Here is a 20,713-nt window from a genome sequence, read left to right as displayed (position 1 = left end):
GACAAGAGCAACTTTAATCACATTTATTTGGTCAATAACCCCAAATCCATGCTTTCCTCCCTCTGGACTGTTGAATGTGTTTGAAACTGTGATAATTCACTTCCTCAGAAACACATCCAGTCACAGGACGTGCTGCGTCTGCTCTCACCTTGTTGTGTCCTTGTTGTTTTTATCAATTAGGAAGATCAATTTCCACCCGTACATTTGTGATGTGTGATATATATGACAAGTGGCGTCAAATTTGGCAAAGAATAATACAAATATTACAGTGTTACACGTTATCATTACACACGGACGTCAGTGCATGTAATATTTCAACCTGTTGCACTGAATCACACGTTTATGAATCAGATTTTGATGTTTCTCTTCGACCTGTGAAATCTCGATGTGGACCTCTGTGAATAGAAACCTGCTCCTGTAGGACTGTAGCCACAACGATCAAAAACTATTCATGATCACAGGAATGATCTCATTTTGATAACACTTTATAAACATTTTAATACAACAAGCATCGCCTCCTTCGATTCTTTTGATAACTTGACTTAATGTTTGTTTGTTGTATCAGACCTGCCCATAGAGGCGACGTTATTTCAGAATAAAAGTGTTGCACGACATTTTGCACGACAATAGTTAAAAACACATGTTTCTCCTATGACGGGAAAATGAACGAGAAGCAGATCTGTGATGAAAGAAAACAAGCTTCGACGACTGTCAGTGAAAATGACAGGTAACAGTGTGGAGCGTCACCAGCAGCGTTTAGAAGAGATCCATCAAACTGTCAAACCGCCGCCGCCCTTCAGCAGCGTCCAGAGAGAAAGACGTTTTATGTTACGACTCCCCGGGATGATGACAGGTTGCATGAGGCGGCGCGTCAAAACACCAGCGTCCAGACGGAGCTGGCGTCGTTCACAGGTTGATGCTTAGACTTTAATTGTGAAACAGCTCAGGGGCTGCAAACATCTCAGTTTTCTTTCTCTCTGTTCAGACGTTGTGCCTTTGACGGACAAATCCCCTCATAACTGCCTCTCAGCCTCACTTTGTGTCGTCTGCACATTTTAAAGGTCTTTGGGTCAATTTATTCTCTGTTCACCAGAACATGGGATTCAGAGTCAAACAGCTTGTGTGAGGTTAAAGAGTCGATGTGATCTCAGGTGTGTTCACATCCGTCTCAGCAGTGTGAGGATGGTTAGTCCCAGATTACAGAACACGTGACCTCACGGGTAATTCTGTTGGATTAACTCAGAATGGGTCATTTATTTGAATTAGCTGTGCATTTTTCTTACGTTATTATTTTATGTAAAACTGTCCCTCTGATGTTTATTCTGTCAAAATTCGTCCTTGACTTTTTGATTTTCCTGCAACATTATGTTAGGGAGTGAGTTTCACTTTTTTTGCCGAACTACTAATTCTCTTCAAATAAAAAAAAGGAAGATTTACTTTCCCTGTTTTTCAAACGAGTAAAAAAAACTAAATATAAATGACAAGAACATGAATATGCAACGGTGACAGTTCTCAAAATGGTTTGTAGACATTTCCGTACACATGCATGTTACTGAATTGAAAACGCATTTAAAGGAAAATAGGATATTGAAGCTCGTACCTCAACTGTCAGTGAAAAGTAGCTCAGTGTGTGCAGGTATGCTTTACATTACGAATTTGCATTTCATGTACACAGTTGTTTGTGTTAATGACTGGAAAGATTCAGGTGTTTTTTCTACGTGGATGTATTTCTTTTAAAATATACATGTGCACTTGGATTTGCTCTCTGCGTATGAAGTTGTGTGTGTGTGTGTGTGTGTGTGTGTGTGTGTGTGTGTGTGTGTGTGTGTGTGTGTGTGCGTGTGTGTAGGTACACTCCTGCCTGAGCGGCTGCTGATTGCGGTCAGATGGAAAAACAATTGGAAACGCCTCTCCAGCCGATAGATCCATGTAATCAGCGGTTACAAAGTGAGCTGTGTTCAGAATAACAATGTTTTTTTGCGGCGCAGCTAGTTTCCATATAGATAAGACGGACACAACACCTCCATTATGGTATTTTTGTCTGACATTACGACGCAATCAGCGCCACACATCCGCTCAAAAACCACCTCCTCAGCTTATAGTTCCAGGTGATTGACTGCGACTGCATTTAAGAGGCTAAGAGTCTGATCCAAAGGGGAGAAATCCTGACGGCTGCTGCTGCAAAGTCTATTTAACGCAGAGGAAGTTGAATCTATAGCTTTGATATCGGCATTATTACACTGAACCTTATCCAGTATGAGACACCGGGATGAGGAGCCACCTCTCGAGTTACAGGACATACTGATGGGGATGAAGAGCTCGGAGGAACTGGTCCACACTCTGAGGACCAAACGATGAGATGCACTGATGTTATATCAGAGGAAGAAAGAGGAATGGCTCAGATTTACCTGTTTGCAATGAGGAAAGACTTTCACGTCCACTTTTCATAAAAAGATGTTATGACAAAGTAAAAATCTGGAGTATTTCATTAAAATGTAGAGAGGTCCAGGAGGAGAAATATTATATAATATAAAATATCTGATGTATTGACGTCTGTGTGTTACTGGAGATAGAGTAATGCTGTAAAAATAATAATATTTATTGTCCGTTTTCACATTGAATTGAGCTAAAAAAAAATGATATTCTCATGTCAAGTAAAAAGTAATAAAGTACAGGACATAAAATACTTTAAAAGTTTAAAATAAAACTAAAGTTTGTGCTGCTTCACACAATTACATTTAACAATCACTGAAACATACGACACTGATACTGACGATACTGTTTCTGAACTGACCTTCAGGAAAATGAACATGGAAGGTCACACAAACTCTTAAAATCAGTTTACACCACGTGAAGTTACTTTTCTTACTTTACATCTGGATCCAGAGTCCGGTAAATATATATATATATATATATATATATAAGTCCACTCAGATAAAATATAAAAGATGTTTCTCTTGAATTTTTTAAAATAATAATAATGGTCCCTGAGTGACAGGCATACGAATAACGAGACAGTTTGAGAAACGTGGAGCTGCTGTGGCCGATCTGCGGTGAAGTCAGAGGTGAAGCAGCGGGAGAGAAGGTCACCGTGACAGTCGGCTCCCTGCTGGATTCAAACCTCTAACCTTTAGGAATACGTGTCAGGTCCAGAACCTGCTGATCCTGCAGAGACGCTGCTGGTCTCCCCGGCCGCTGCCTCATTTTTCTATTACCACCAGCTACAGGGAGTCTTAGTGAGCAGAGCAGAGGGTCGCCACGGTGACACTCCTGGGATGTGTGTGTGTGTGTGTGTGTGTGTGTGTGTGTGTGTGTGTGTGCGTGCGCGTGCGTGTGCGCGTGTGTTGCTATGGACCACTGGGCACATTGCAGGAGGCCAGGAGGTGCCCTCCCACAAAAACCTCATCACAGCAACACAGGTCAAAAGTCGTTTGCTGCCTTTGTGGTGTGTGTGTGTGTGTGTGTGTGTGTGTGTGTGTGTGTGTGTGTGTGTGTGTGTGTGTGTGTGTGTGTGTGTGTGTGTGTGTGTATCTTTGTAGAACTGAGTAATAATCTGTGTTGTGATATTTAGGATTATGGATATATCAGTGTATTTGTGTTGCGATTCACACAGCAGGATCACGGGTCGTGTTTCCTCTAAGCATGATGTGCACGTGGATGTGCGTGTGTGTGTCTCTGTGTGTGTGTGTGTGTGTGTGTGTGTGTGTGTGTGTGTGTGTGTGTGTGTGTGTGTGTGTGTGTGTGTGTGTGTGTGTGTGTGTGTGTGTATTAGTATGGGCCACTGAGCACACGGCAGGGGACCAGGAGGTGATAAGTCAGACTTCTACCTTGAATTATAATGATGTCCGCTGCTCTGCTCCTGCTCCCTGCTGGACACCCTCCATCCTCCTACTGCTGCGTCTGTACTGTACAACACACAGCGTGGAAACACACACACACACACACACACACACACACACACACACACACACACACACACACACACACACACACACACACACACACACACACACACACACACACACACACACACACACACACACCTCATGAGTAGCACTAATCCACATCCTTCTTGTACTTCTGCTGCTCTCCTGCTCCATTTGCCACAAGAGAAAGTTTGTTGTTTGTTTTAGTTTATCTTGATTTTACTCCCTCAAGGGCTCGAAGCAACTTCTTGGTGGTTGAAGAACGAATTCACTTACGAGCACGGTCACAAAGTTCACGTGCACCAAATGTTCCTATATTTAAAACTGTATTCAGGCCCAATGCTATATTGCTAGAGGATGGATACAAAAAAAAGAAGAGTTATGCTGAATGTACACAAAACGTGAAGCACATTTTCACATCTTGTTCCTCGGGTTAGTTTGGCCTCAGGATCCTTTTTTGTTGCACCCCCACAAATATTCACCGTTCTCCTCAGGAGAAGAGGAGAAGGAATCCTGACTGTTGTGACTCAAATATGTGGAAACCGTCCAGAGGGACACAGCTCGGAGAATTTCACCGGAGAGTTTCACAATTTCAACTCCAGCAGGTGAAGCAAAAAGATGAGTTTAAAAAAATCCAGTTTTTTAGCAATTCTGGAAAACACGGTGACGCAAACCTGAAGCAAAAATTAAATGAATCCAAATATCCGAGGATGAAGAAGAGGAGCCGAACACGTAGAAGACGAAGACGTCAACTTGGAAAGAAGAGGAGGTTCCAGAGCTTTTGGTGATGAGGGCCGACGCCGGTGTGGATGAGTTTATACGTCATGTCCGGCCTCCTGCCGCCCTTCAGGCTCCGCCCCTCGCCTGGATGTTCCCCACATGTTCCTGTTGGTGTGTGTTTCGCAATTTTCAGGAGTTCACAGTGTGGAACTAAAGATTTACCTGCTGTATGTTCCTCTTACTGTTTCTCTCTCCTCCTCTTTTCCTCCACCCTCTTTCACTCTTGCTCTCCTCTTGCCTCAGTCCCTACGGTCTCCCCTCTCCCTCGCCTCTACGCCTCCCCTTTTATCTCCTCTTGTCTCCTTCCCTCCCTTGTCTTTCTCCTCTTCACCCTCTCCTGTCATCGCTCTGTTCCTCTCCTCCCTTCCAGCTCGCCTTTGTCATATCGTCTCACTTCTTCGCTCCATCTCCGCCCGACTCCCCTCTCCGTGTCTCCGGGGCTCCGGCTCTTTAACAGAGCGAAACGAGGGAATAATCTCCTTGGCATTACGGTGAACCGATGCTTTCTGATGACCTAGCCGTGGCGCCGTGTTCCTCCCCGGGCGAGCAGCTAAATTACAGCAACCTTCACATGAGGCAAAGAGCGTCGGAGAGAAAATTGTCTCTCTTTTGGAAAGAAATTGTATCTCTATTTAGTCCTGCAATAACAGTGGAAGGAAGCCTGAGGGAAGATCTAACTCCTCTGTTCCACCTAAACATGGTTTTTATAAACAGAGGCCTTACTGAGCATCTCTTTTCCTCTGGATCTCATACCTCCCTCCGTACTGATGATGTACAAATCCTTTAATTCGGCCCATTGCATTGTAGGTTTCTCATTTGTGTCTTTAAAAACCATCTCTTCCATTTTGTTTGTCGACTCATTTACTTACTTGTCTTTCTGAAAACGCTCTTCAGTCGTGCACCCGAGACAAAGCTGTGGCGGGTTTGAAGCTGCTGCCGTTTCCTCTGGTCTTTGATAGAGACCAGCAGCGGCTGATAGATCGCTTTGTTCCTAATTTAATATTTGGAGCTTATGGCAACAAGCGTGTGTGTGTGTGTGTGTGTGTGTGTGTGAAATGTGTGAAAGTGCAGACTCTGATCTTTCAGTGTCTGCGGAGCGAGAGGAAGCAAAGCAATTATCTCTGGAAGTTTGGTGGAAAATGTTTGTGTGCGACATCTTGACTTGAGAAAAGGATAAAAAACAAAAGAACCTTTTATATGTTGTTTTATAACTTCATTACAGTTCGAAACAGAAGTAATTGGATTAAAGTTGTGAGAGGGAGGGTGACAAAACTTTCAATACATTTACAAAGCAGTCACCAAATGGAACAGTGTGAACAAAGAACCAGATCACACACAGATGAGTTACACGTTTTTAATCCAACAATCATTTTTTGCAAGTGAAACTCACTATAACAACATGAACACACACACACAAACACACACAGACACACACACATAAAGAGCCCACAGCACCATCACTAGATTTTCGCTCTGAAGTGAAGCAGTTATCATTTAGCCGATCTTCTTGCAGCAGGATGAACTTATTATCGGCCAGCAAGAATTAGCAGATTTATAAAATGGTTGCACACAAACACACACACACACGCACAAATACATCACATGCGCAACAAACAAAAATACACAAGTTCATGCATGTGCAAATAAAAGAGTGACTAGTGCAGATGTGAAGTGAACTCTTGCATACACACTCTCACACATGCACTTTTCTGCCCACACCTGTGCACACAGAGATACGTATATTGCACACAACACACACACACACACACACACACACACACACACACACACACACACACACACACACACACACACACACACACACACACACACACTCACACTCAGTGAGGGCAGGCTGATCTGACTGGAGAGGGAATGATTTCACCGCACACTCATCTCAGTCCCTGTGATTATGGCCTTCGGTAGAAATGGCAAATAATGGCGGCAATGTGCTGTGAAATGAAGCCCATTATGTGTGTGTGTGTTTGTGTGTGTGTGTTTGTGTGAGTGTGTGTGTTGTTTGTGTTGTGTGTGTGCAGGCACTTGAGTGAGAGCGAGAGAAAGTGAGAGAGAGACAGGGTTGCACTGGTCTGAGTAAAAGACTCGAAGAGGTTAGAGAGAGAGAGAGAAACAAGAGATGAGTGAGGATGATGAATCCACTGAGACAGAACCCTGTGAGTGTGTGAGTGTGTGTGTGTGTGTGTGTGTGTGTGTGTGTGTGTGTGTGTGTGTGTGTGTGTGTGTGTGTGTGTGTGTGTGTTTAAGAGAGAGAGAGAGAGAGAGAGAGAGAGAGAGAGAGAGAGAGAGAGAGAGAGAGAGAGACCAAGCAGAGATATAATCGCTGGCAATCATCCTCAACAGTTTGATAAGGTCATAAAAGTGTCAAGCTAAAACATTACGGCCAAGTCCCCTACACACACACACACACACACACACACACACTATCTCTCACACACACACACACACACACTCACACTCACACACACACACACACACACACACACACACACACACACACACACACTCACACACACACACACACACACACACACACACACACACACAACGTTGTATTGCCATCACTTCAGATGACGTTGCATTGACTTACAAACATTTTGTGGATGATTCACAGATTCACAACCGAATCCACGAAACCAAACTTTAACTCTCATCACTTCCATTAACTTAAAATAAAGTCCTAACACATATATATCAATATATAAATATGGATGGTCTGTATATTGGACTGAAGGCTGTAAAATAATCATATCTATCAACAATATCAATATTACATAACCCCTGACTCCCAGGTATGACATTGTGTGTGTGTGTGTGTGTGTGTGTGTGTGTGTGTGTGTGTGTGTGTGTGTGTGTGTGTGTGTGCGCGCGGAGACGAACATCAGGATAAAGAGCCCCCTGCTGGGGGATGACACACAACATCTGGCTCTGCACAATACTCCTCAGATACTCTCCTCAGCATATAAAAGAATCATAGTAAGCGTCTGTTTCCACACGTACCTTCTCTTTGATATCTGAAATCCAATTTGAACTTCAAATTCATCCATATTTGTAAAACACCAAAAAGACTTTACGATGTTTTAGAGGGAAACCGATTTCAACTGGGAAGGAGCCTCCGACAGAAATCAGGTTGGGGATAAAGTATTCAGGGAAACAAGGGAGATGAAGAGTTGTTGGAGAAGAGGAGGAGGAGAGAGAGAGAGGAGCTGTCATTTTGGAGTTTGATAATTATGTTGTCGCAAACTACACACACACACACACAAACACACACAAACAGACACGCACACTGCAGCACACTGCACATTATCACCTGTTGCTCTTGTGTGTGACTCGCAGCAGTGGGATGTTTACAGTGGATTCTTCTCACCTCTCCATCGCTCTCTGTTCCCTCAGATCCGACAGTTGTTTTTCTTTGTGTCTCTGCATCACCTCAGATTGTGTGTTTCTCTGTTATTGCCTCTCGGTGTCCGACAGTCAGCTCGGGGAGTCGAGCTTTTTAAGACCGCGGCCGCTCATTGTCTTCCGTCTTTCTTCATTCCTCCGTCTCCGTCTCACCTCCTGTGAAGCAAACTGTTTTCTGATGCTGTCAGATAATCATTTGTTTTTTTTACTGCCTCCACTATCATTTCTCTCCGTGCGTCTCCATCTCCACATCCAGCTGATTACAGTGTTTCTGCTGTTTCATTTCATTTCGCATAATTTTGCCTCCTCGGCTCTTTGGAGAGGTGCATTATGGGTTATTTGTTGCTCTAAATATCTTGCTAGGGTGGTGAGTGTTTTCAGGTCCGTGCATAGTGAGTCTATCGGAGTTAATCAGCCTTGAAAGTGGCTGCTCCGTCCTGTTTAACCTGCAGGAGTCTCTGCAGGCTGCGGTCACATGTTCCGCTGCCACACAGGAAACTATGACGGATTCTCCACCAATGTGCACCCGTCCCCTGGGCCACGCCTCAACCACGCCACTCCTCTAATTACCCATCAACCCTTCGTTTACCCGGTCAACGCATCCTGCTCCATTTGTCTCAGATCTCTCTCTCCCCCCCCCCCCCCCCCCCCCCCCCCCCCCCCCCCCCCCCCCCGCCTTCCCCTCATCCATTTACCTCCCTCCTTCCTCCGTATCCCTACATCCCTTCATCCTCATCATTCTTCATCCGTCCTCATCCTCGCCCCTTCACATCCGTTCATCCATCCACGTTATCCAATGCAGCCGGAATTTCCATCAAAAGATTAAATTATACGTCGTTGTGTCGCGGTCCATGTGAGTCAGAGGCAAACTCAAGAGAAAGACCTTTTCTGGAGTTCATGTCTGCAAACATCTGTAAACATCAGTCCTCTAAATACAGTAGAAAACATTTTGATTCCCTGGTAGTTCGGTGAGAAAGTCCGATAACGGCCTTTCTCACGATGGTAAAGAAATTCCACCAACAACCAAACAAACCAATGGACGGGGGGAGAGAACACAACCTCCTCTGGGGTAAAGATCCTTAACACGGAACAAAACAGAGCAAAAAGTGATTCATTACAATTTATTTTATTGATGATTGAGATCCACAAAACAAATCCTTCCTGGCTCATCCTTTTTACTGACTGTTGTGAAAATGCGTTGTGTAGTTTCTTTTGTGTGATCCTGCTGACGAACACACCGACAGACTGGAGTGACAACATCACCTCCTTTGTAGAGGAGAGGAGTTCACAAGTGAAAACGAGTTCTTAGCATCTTCTGACGTCCTCCCCTGCAGAAATCAAGCGGAGACAAACTCCGTCCGTGACAGATGACGAGCTGAGACAGACTGAAGTGGAGACAAATGTGAACTGTCAGAGGAGGTGGTGACGTGAGATGAATGGAGTCGCTGCGGTGACGACGCTGACGAACGGCGAAGGATCACAGGACGAATCGCTCACTCAGGGAACGGCTCTGTTTAGACTTTGTTCTTGCTCGTGGGTTTCACGGCGGCAGTTTGTTAAATGATGCTAAAAAAAGGGAGACGTGGCAGTAAGTCAGCTGTTTAATGGGGCCGTCTATGTGCTGGATTCTTTCCCACTGTAGTGGCACAGTATTTCTGTGTGTAACTATGGTTTTAAAAATAACACTGAGCTTCTGTGACTCCGGTTATTTTCTTTTTTGTGCTGTCTCACGTCGGAATAAGTTGACGTCTATCTTGAAGTTTTGGAAACGTGTGCAGAACATCGGATTAGGTTCGTCTTATTCCAAAATTCCCTCTAAAGTGCAGAGGAGAGCTTGTGTCATTCGGTCGATTGAAGAGTCAAAATGCTCGCCGGTGCGTTAACGGGTCGTCTGATGTTCGGCTCCCTCGGCTGCAGTCGCTGCTCTGCACATTCGCTGTGAGCTTCTGTTTCCCATCGGGTCTTAAAGAGACAGGAGCTGAGACCAAGTGTTTGAGACAGAGGCTGAAAAGAGGAGCTGCAGCGACGGACAGTCTGAGGGATAGTGTTTTCTGAACATCAGAGCATGAAGACATTTTACAGTCAAAGTATTAATATCATTCTGAAGATGACCAGAACACGTTTCCTTTTAAATGCAACAACACATGTTGGATTCCTTTCTTCTACACAATCAAACTCAGAGTGTCAAGTTTCTCTCACTGTGCTACACAACGTAAAGTGTCCACTGCTCTTTTACTGTTTTCCTTTCTTTGCATCTCAGTCTCTTTACCCCCCCCCCCCCATCCCCCCGGCTCCTGACAACATGACACACGCACACATACACACACACACACACACACACACACACACACACACACTCACACACACACTCACTGTCTTTCTAAGCCACAATTACCACTGAGGGATTCCTCCACAGGCTAATATGCTCCGTTAAGCTCGGCGAGCCTAAGTAAGCGCTCTGAAATTAGTGCTGGAGTCAGTCGCACACATCTGCGCCACACAAAGGCTTCGCTCTCACTTCCCCCGACAGTGAGTAAGTCTGGCTGCATGTGCTCTGTGATACTGAGCTGCTTAATAGGAGTCAATGAACTCTGTCCGACGCTCTGACGAGAGGCTCCGCTCTCAGACGCCGCGGCTGAATAATAATCATCGGCGCTGTCAGCTTTTAACAACGCCCCGTAACTGCAGAGTGGAGGCAATTTAGCAGATTTCACTGGAAAATGTTGCAGCTCGGCCTCCATTCAACAAACCCGTAGTTTTACAATTAACTCGGTCGGTGCGTCAGAACCTTTGTTTTTTTTTTTCTGCTGCGGCTCGTTCAGTGTTTCTCGGCGTCATTCACATTTGTAAAAAAGTTAAATTTCTTTGTTCCTCAGTTTTTTTGTTGGAAGTCGTTTCTCTTCCTGCAGAATAGAAAAAGAAAACGTGTCACACGAGTGGCGTGTTAAAATAAAGATGGACGACATGAAGCCATATCACCTTGATCGCCCCCTGGTGGCTGGCTCCTCCTCCTCGTTAGTGGATGGGGCATGAAACAAACCTAAATATGAAAAGTACACAACAAATACATTTTCTTTTCAAGATGGTTTCTGTCGTTTTGGGTCGTTCTCTTCACACGGACGTACGTTCAAAGTTACTGTGTGATGATATGAAAACATTTAATAATGTCCATATAGAAACATTATGATTGACAGCTGAGACTGACTTGTGATTGGTCGAGTCTCTGTAGTGGAGCGCTCGTATCCAAGGTATTTGGACTTCAGGGAGGGGTCCAGGATTTTGTTAGAAATAGTTTTTGTATTTTTGCTCAGTTTAAATAAGTAGATAGTTTCCAGGTATTTCACAACAACTTGTTTAACGTTTGTTTAAACAGACACCGTGAATGTGACTCTGCTCCTTTTGTCGACGAGAGTCAAAGCGATTCTTCTCTGATGAATAGAACAGTTTCTAAAATGTAACTCTGACAGATCTTAAAATATGTTTCATCTGGTTTTCATCTGAGGGAAACAAACCTGCATTGTGAAGATAAAGATATTAACAGTGTTCGTCTGTGAAACACAGACTCCGCTCTGACAACAGTTTGCCTGGCGTTCGCTTTGACTCTTTCTCTTTTAATTAGTCGTCGTCCTCGGGCTGGAACACAGAGCCACACTTGACCAGAGCAAGCCGCCGTATTATTTCTGTCCTGATCCGGTGTAATGAGAGAAAACATCGGAAACTGTGGCTGCAAGTTAATTAATGTTTTCACATTTACAGGCTGATGGTGATGTTGGATGACAGGAGGCAGCAGAAGTCGAGCAAAACTATTCTCGAAGCTCTTTAAATAGTCACTTCACAGAAGAATGTTTCAATTACTGAGACTGAGCCGTGAGGGATCCAGGTCCAGATCTTATTTAATATCCATGTGCAGATTATTCAGTCTCGCTTAAAGGACGGTGAAGCAAAAGATTGTGGTAAAAAATAATATACAAGCTTCACGTGTTCATGTGTTTAAACAGGATGTAAACACAGGATGTTGGTGGCAAAGGAAAAAGCTTTTTTACATTTTATTAAATTCTTATGAACTCGACATCTCAACAACGCTCAAAGGGAGTTCCCTCAAACTTGGTGCAAATGTTCACTTGAGCACAAAGATGAACTGATTATATTCTGGTGGTCAAAGGTCAAAAGGTCAAAAGGTCACGCTGGCATCACAAACTGTGATTTCAGCCTCTCAACCAACGTAACTGGTCAAACATTTGAAGAAATTAAAGTCACTTGGATTTAAAGATGAACAGATATGAGGGACTGAAGCTGCACTGAACTACAACCACAGTGCAGTAGTTCCAGTTTGCTAACAGCTCATATTTAAAATGTGTAACATTCACCAGCTCCCAAAAATGTGCCTTTTCCTGTGTGTTGTGGTTTTTGTCTGAGGACAGAGCGACGCCGGCTCCATTCTAAAAAAACCTCCAACTAGAATTTCTTCTAGGATTGGCGGCGCACAAAAAAAAGACAGTAGGGGAAAAACTATTTTTAAAATAATATGCCGTCCTCCTAATTGGGAACCATTGAAAATACGCTGGCGCTCGGAATTAAAACATGGACACAAGCCCTCGGGCGCGGTGTGACCTTCTCCTTCAGTTTGACATTGGAGATTCACAAGCATTATTCAGAGCCATTGAAAAACCAATTAGCCGACTGCTCTGTATCAGCAGTGGTGTCAGTTCTCAACATATCAAGACTCTCAGGCGATAGAAGGAGGAGTTTGATTCAGAAATGTTATCTCACAAAGTTCTGTTTGACCACTGAAGAAAGTTCATTTATCGCTTTACTGTAAACGACACAACAATCCGCACTGATGTGGCGTCTTCGCTGAATTCGTCTTCTTCTCCTCCAATTAGTTTCCACTTCATTTTCCAATTCCCTCGCCCCCTTCTTCTTCGTGTCCTCACCTCCCCTCCCTCGCCTTTGGTGATTTTTAAAGTCTAGTCAGCAGAAAGACCCAGAGAGAGGCCGCTCCCCACGTCAACTTCATTACGGCCAATTAGCTGCCTTGTCCTTCAGTGGAGTTCAGAGTGTGTGAGGTGTGAGACCCGGCGGCTGCCTGGAGCTTGGAAGTAACACCCGGATCGTTTTACTTTCTGGCTTCGTTATCAGACTCTCTTTATTCGCTTCTGTGTCCTGTTTTGTTTTGTTAGCATCAATTGTCCCGTTCAGCTAAATATCTACTGCGTTATATGTAATTTACAGAAGTTTCTTTGAGCAGCGTCAGGGTTCCAGTGTCGTACAACAACTGAGTTCACTCAGCGAAACACAAACCCTCCCTCTCAGCCTCCTGTCCCTCAGTTACCCTCGGATCGGACTTACTCTCTGAGATCCTGCAGCTCCTTGCAGCTCCGGCTCGTTTTAATCAAAGCAGCCAATCATGCTCCCGTCATTTATATTTAAAGTCAGACGAGTGCTCCAAATGTTTAATTAGACTCCAACATGTTTAAAAGTTAAACGTGAAAAACACACAAAATATTTCGTTTTTTTCCTCCTCTACCACCTTTTGCCTTATTCAGCTCCAGCTTCTCCTCCGGTCTTCAAGGTTTCTACAGCAGTTATGATGAATATTTGCACCGGTTCCTCCAAAACCTCGACTTTAATTAGCACAGAACTTTACACTGTGCACGTGTTGTGGATGGAGCTTGTTTCCCAGCAGTTTATCATCTGTGGCTGTGATTCACTGACATGAAAACCTGCAGCGACGTTACATTTACAGCTGTGTCAGTATTTGTCAATTCTTCGAGCTCCAGCCTTTGAACTAACGCTGGGTTGTTGCAGACATTTTGTAAAACACGTGTTTTTTATTCAATAAAACTGAGCCTTGCAAAGTGGTGATGAGACAGTTTGCTTTGCATTTGTCCGCGATTGTCACATGACGCGACCGTGAGTGATCTTTACACTAAAATCCCTGAAATTTTAAATCCAATCATTTCATTTAAAAGGTAAAAAACATCAAAACCAGTGAGGATCCTTCGAGGATGAATAAAATAGTGTTTTATCTTCAAAGTTAAACATCAGGTCGGAAGGTGAAACCGTTTCCCAGTAAATAATAACGTACGTGTTCTAGCTCACTATGATCCGTGAGCGTGAGAGAAGCTTTCAACTTCTCTACCTGTACCGAACTATAATAGAGTATTTACAACCTGCTGAGCTGCAGCCAAGAGGAATCGTTTCTCACAAAATAAACTTCAATTTCAATTGCTCGACGTCTTTTTGGGCACATGTAGGAAAAACGAATGCATCAAGGTGGATTAACCACAGCGTCGACCAGTGGAAACAGATGAATCTGAGCCTCCTGTATCGGTGTAAATGGAGCAGGTGGAGATGGATGAGGATCCGCTGCGGACACCAAACAACCTTGTAACAAGTTCTGCGGGAGAAATTACAATAATAACCCCGTTAGAGCAGAAGATATATATTAAGGTGCCACCGTGATCCCGTCCTTTCGTCCTGCCTCCTCCTCGGATAACGACGCGTCAGGGACACCAAACGAAATGGGCCAATTTTCTAAGTCATCACAAGCTCAGTTTTTGAAAAAGGTGCCGAAGCAGAAAGATGAAACAGAGCAAAGAATATGAGACGGACGATGCACGTTGTCGTTGGTGTGTTTTTTGTGGGAGAAAGTTTGTGTGCACGCTCCTCTCGTCCGAACCTTCAGGTTGTGCACACGGATGCTTCTTGTGCGTTTTCCCTGCTTCTCTACGTGTCGATGCATCTTCCTGCAGACCTCTGTGATGCATGTGCGTTATGTATGCTTTCAGCGTACCTTTTTTCCCAATGTGTGCGCGCATGCATCAGCTCAGCCCAAAGCCGAGCTGACAGACAGCTTCCCTCCGAGGAGCCCCTTAGTGTTTCTGATTGATCGTCATAATGCCAAGGTACAGGCCCTGTCCTTGGTGCCTATGCTAATCGCAGGTTCATGCATATTTATGAGCTCCTTGGGAATCAACCAGCTAAATAAAGGATGAGGCCGTTGGCTCGGAGCTGTGTTCATCACTGACTCTGATTGATTAGAAAGAAAAGAAATCAGCCTATAAAGACCTGTGGTTTTTTTCTCTGTAGCTCCAGGATCATGATGGAGGCTCACGCAAACAAAAGGTGGAGGGATCCAGATTCAACAGCAGATTAATGGAATAAAGTTAGTGAGCGTGTTTTTCTCAGTGCATATGGACCTTTACATTCTAACCATGGTGCTTTTCATTGTTTATTTGCTTCAGGTTTTTCTTTACAAACGTCTCGTGTCTCGTTGGCTTCGAGTGGAGTTAATCATGAAATGAATAATTTGTATCTTCGGCCACAAGGGGTCCCTCAATCAACACAACAACAACAAAAGACTCAGTTCTCGTTGTTGTCACGAAGCTGTGCGGGATCACGGGAGTTGTTTGTCTTCACCAACTTTGCCGGTGAAAATCTACCTGACGTAATCGTGGCAGAAAAATTGTTGTGGGGGCGCGTTAGCTTTATGTCTTTGAGGATCCCTCACGGGCGGTGTCATGCAATCCCGCCCTCCCAGGCTTTATTAGTACAACGGCTTCCTGACGGTGTGTTTGAAGGAATGAAACGTCCAGTCCAGTAGACCCCGGGCCGACATGCAATGATCTCAAGTGACGAAAAAAAACATCGAGCTCAGGATCCGTCGTAGTTTCACATCCTAGACCACAGGATGTTTGTTTTTGTGACCATGACTCTGAAGAACTTGTTTTAACCTAAAACCACAAACTTTCTCCAAACCTAAACCGAATCACGACGATTCCACAACTGGAACGATGCGTTTGTTGTTGGTACATTTGCTCAATCTTGTGTTATCTCTGAAAGCAAGTTCTAAAACCAGCAGCACTTCAATCACCGAACTTGATCTTTCTCGACTGTTCAAAGCTTCACTGCACGATACCACTTGTTGGGCCCTGAAGGCAGCGACCAGCATCAGTTTCAGGGAGATTTTAACATCCAACATTTGTAGATTGGTAAACGTTGCCTTGTGCAGCACGGAGACCATGTTTAAAAATCCATAACTCTAAAATATTTAGTGCCTCAGCTGAGATATGGAATCTGAAAGGCAAAACAAACAGCAAGAACCACAGGAGAGTTTGATTATATGCTTTAAAATGCATAATAATGTAAATTTACTTGAAATCCGAGGCTGTAAAGAAGGAGACGAGATCCGATTCAACATTTTGGTCCCTTTTATTTCATGTTAACCACATTTCAAACAACTAAACAACCAATGGTAATGGCATCACCAGATCTAAACAACACTTTGCTAGACAAATAATCATCAGAATAATAATTATACAAAAAGAAATGTACAAATTCAGGACAAAAAAAACCCAAAACAACCAACAAATAAAAATCAATTCCAGAAAGAAAATAAAAATATATAATACAAGATGAATGGCCGTCAACTGATACAATACAATAAAGCCTCAGTGGAAATAAAAAGGATTTTCTGGCATTCACATTGTCTTCAATACGATAGGTCCATTTACCAGCCTGACTGGACTCCGGCAAACAATACAAAAGAAGAAATAAAAAGTTAAGCGTCTAAGCGCAGACTCAACAGTTCGCCACAACGATTTTTTTTTTTCGTACGAGTATGCTGGTTCTGGTCGTGAGCGTCGGAAGCTACGAGCAAACTTTGCTAAGTTAAGATGAACCTTCGCCTCCGTCAAATGTAAAAGTAACTTTCCATTTCCTGAAAATATAAACACCTGCTGATTTGACGCGATGGAACGTAAAAGCAAATCACATGATTGTTACACTATCTTTTTTTTTGTTTCAAAACCGACCCGTGGTGTTTGAGAGTGAAGCCCTGACTCCGGTGTCGAGGTCGCTCAGCGGTCGCTCAAACAAAAGCGTGAGAGTTTAGTTTCTCACCTTTAAACGGGACAACAGAGCGAGTGAAAGGTTCCTAACGAGCGGAGAGGATCTGAGGATGAAGACACATCCGCTCGAATTCTCATTAACTCCCCCTCCAGCACGTTCCCTTCTGTGTTGACCTTCTGTCACCGAGCAAAATCCATTTCCTATCAGACCATTAAGTAAGTTTGTCCCATTAATTTTTAAAAGCCGCTCACCTCAACCGGCTTGTCAGGAAAAGTAAACGTGACCTCTGTCTCTTTATCTTCGTGTTTCATTTTAATGACAAATGACCGGTCAGAGGAAAACTGTCAAATCCCGAAGCTGCTGTTTCTACTTCAATTCATCCAGAGGTGGACAAATCCAACAGGAAACACATCAGCACGAGACGCGTGGACAATTCGGTTCTGAAAGTAACCTTTGAGCTTCCTGCCTGATTTAATTACCGAGGAGGTTTCGTTTTTGTTCATTGGTTTATTTGTTTGTTTGCAAAACTTACTGAACAGATTTCCATGACGCTTGGTTGATGGAACTCAGGTCAAGAAAGAATTAAACTCATTAAATGTGTGCACGCACCAGGACGGCATCATTGTCTTTAACATTGTGGGAAAGTGTGGAATCCTGGATTCATGGTTCATGGGGCTGAAATCTATGAGTGCAGATCCAACAATAAAAGTCCATTTCTAGATGTGGCTTTAATTTGATAATCATTATTCAACAATGGAGAGTATGAAGTCTGGATCTGTGTAGTTTTATGAATCCAGGTTTGATTTAAGATGATACTAATACTTGCAAACACGTGATGACACCACAAGTGGATGATTTAAAAAAAAAAAAAGGTCTGTTTAAATAAACCCCCTCTGCCTTTGCATCTAAATTTTGAAACACAAATGACACAAATCAGATTTTCATGGTCACACGAGCAGAAACATTAACAAAAATACAAAACTGAGACTTGAAACCACTGCATGTTTACACCGTCATGAAAAGAAACGTGAGGCTTTTACCGGGAAGTTCAGAAGTTGTGTGGTGAACATATTTGGCTCCGTCTTAATTCTGAACAACTATTAACTTCGGTTCGTTCGTTGTCTTCTGAGCATTTTCAAGGCAAAGCAAGTTTCAAACCACCACATTGACCAACTGCATCGGAAAGAAGGATGGTAGCATTTTGTTTTGTTCTTTTTTAAATCTGGAAAAAAAAATGTCACTAATTGTAATTCTTCATACTCCGAAGTGCGGCTCATCCCTGATGCAGGATGATCTGCTTCTTTAATCCCATTACTTCCTCATTCTAGGTTCCCTCTGGAGTTTGGGATCAGCTAAATGTGCAATATGCAAAAAAAGAAACACATCTGATTTATAGATTTTTTTTTAGACGACGTAGATGTCTGAATGGACAGTTTGTAGAAAGGTAACAGGAGACGTCAGTCACTAAGTGGCTGAGAAAGACGCTGACGCAGCTGTTTCCAGAGCGACTGTGTTTTGAAAACGATGAGTTTTGTCCGTGACGTGTCTGGTGTTTGTCTGTTTGTTTGTTTGACTGTGGTTGTCTTTTCTTATTTACAGTCAGGGTGGATACACACAACAAGACTTTCCAAAAAATCATTTAGGAAACTTTTTTTCCTTCTTAGACTTAGTTTTAAAACAATAAAATAAAAGCAGATACAACATTTAATCTGAAAGGCAAGGCAGGGATTTTCTTTTTTTTGTTTTTGTTTGTTTGTCTAATGCGGTTGTTGTTCTGCACCGTGCACTTGACTCCGCCCTCTTTCCCCCGTTGTAACAGGAGTTTCAAACCCTCGTGAAAGCAAAAGGTTTTTTGTCAAAAGAAAGTTCCAGATGACTTGTTTCTGCCGTGTGAAGGAAGAGGAGCCATGCTGAGAGTTTGTGTTGCCAGTTACTGGATTACAAGTTTCATTAGCATTCCACATGTCCCGCGGCCGAGAGCCTCTTTTGCCAGAAGGAAATTTATCAGGCTGCGATTTCAAAGAAAAAACGTCAGAAACATTAACAGGACTCTGTAGATTTTTTTTTTTTGCTTTGATCCGGAGAAACTGAATCTTCCTCGACAACATCAAGAGCTGAACTCGTCCAAATACTTTCTATTAAAAAAAATAAAAAAAATAAAAAACTCTGGGAGGATAAAGGTTGCAGAGTCGAGGCTTCGCTTGATCTTCGGCTAAATGTGAAAGTTCCCCACAAAAATCTTGCCGTGTGCATCCAGCCGTCAGAGGGAGACAACATTCAAGGCGCAGAATATATCTAAAAAGGAAATACTGTACAATAGTCACATCACAGCCCAGCAGAGAGAGAGAGAGAGAGAGAGACAGAGAGAGAGAGAGAGAGAGAGAGAGAGAGAGAGAGAGAGAGAGAGAGAGAGACAGAGAGAGAGTGAGAGAGACAGAGAGAGAGAGAGAGAGAGAGAGAGAGAGAGAGAGAGAGAGAGACAGAGAGAGAGTGAGAGAGACAGAGAGAGAGAGAGAGAGACAGAGAGAGAGAGAGAGAGAGAGAGAGAGAGAGAGACAGAGAGAGAGTGAGAGAGACAGAGAGAGAGAGAGAGAGAGTGAGAGAGACAGAGAGAGAGAGAGGGAGAGAGAGAAGAGACAGAGAGAGAGAGAGAGAGAGAGAGAGAGAGAGAGAGAGAGAGAGAGAGACAGAGAGAGAGAGAGTAAAGTGAGAGAGAGAGGGAGAGAGTGAGAGCGAGAGAGACAGAGAGAGCGAGAGAGACAGAGAGAGAGACAGAGAGAGAGAGAGAGAGAGTGAGAGACAGTGAGAGCGAGAGAGACAGAGAGAGCGAGAGAGACAGAGAGAGAGACAGAGAGAGAGAGAGAGAGAGTGAGAGACAGTGAGAGCGAGAGAGACAGAGAGAGCGAGAGAGACAGAGAGAGAGAGAGAGAGAGAGAGAGAGAGAGAGAGAGAGAGAGAGAGAGAGAGAGAGACAGAGAGAGAGAGAGTAAAGTGAGAGTGAGAGAGAGAGAGTGAGAGAGACAGAGAGAGAGAGAGAGAGAGAGAGAGAGAAGAGACAGAGAGAGAGAGAGAGAGAGACAGAGAGAGAGAGAGAGAGAGACAGAGAGAGAGAGAGTAAAGTGAGAGAGAGAGAGAAAGAGGCGTTTTTCTTTTTAAACATCTGATCTTTTTTTTTTTTTTAACATATCATTTTTTCTTTTTACAAGCAGGTAAAGTCCTCAGTGTCACTGAAGTAAACAGACACACACACACACACACACACAATTCACCAGTGTGTGTTTGTAGCTTTGTTTTCTCTTCTGTACAAGTTGTGTGCGTGTGTGTTGTCGTCACAGGCACACATATAGATACACACTCACAAACACACACACTCAGATATGCAGGCATGCTCTCTCTTATTCCCACTCACTCACACACACACACACACACACTCTCTCTCTCACACACACACACACACACACAGGCACACATGCTCACAGGTTGGGTTTCAGGTCAACACACAGCACTTCTGCACTTTGTGTGTCCCCCACGTTGAGAACGACAGGCAGCGTCCACGGCCAATCAGAAGGAGCTGAGCGCCTCCAGAGCCACTTCATAGCAGAACTTGTACTGTTCCTGAGGAGGGACAAACAGGACGGAAAGCAAAAAGATTCGTGAGAGTTCATCTCGTAATCTCAGAGTTTCTTTCTCTTGAATTTGGCCCTAACACTCCATCGTACGTTTACCCGAGTTTA

At 43.7% G+C, this 20,713-nt stretch overlaps 1 protein-coding gene across 1 annotated transcript in view; it reads right to left on the bottom strand.

The window, feature by feature from the left end:
* Window positions 1–20,159: 20,159 nt before the first annotated feature.
* The window catches only part of LOC117761158 (receptor-type tyrosine-protein phosphatase T-like), a 136,860-nt gene continuing 136,306 nt past the window's right edge, over window positions 20,160–20,713 (bottom strand). Inside the window, exon 29 of the mRNA XM_034584819.1 lies at window positions 20,160–20,594. Coding sequence (XP_034440710.1) covers window positions 20,541–20,594 — 54 coding nt within the window. The 3' untranslated portion in view covers window positions 20,160–20,540. The remainder of the gene's footprint in view (window positions 20,595–20,713) is intronic.

This window comes from Hippoglossus hippoglossus, chromosome 5, assembly GCF_009819705.1.
Source record: "Hippoglossus hippoglossus isolate fHipHip1 chromosome 5, fHipHip1.pri, whole genome shotgun sequence".
NCBI lineage: Eukaryota > Metazoa > Chordata > Actinopteri > Pleuronectiformes > Pleuronectidae > Hippoglossus > Hippoglossus hippoglossus.
This window is presented reverse-complemented; position numbering and strand designations above follow the sequence as displayed.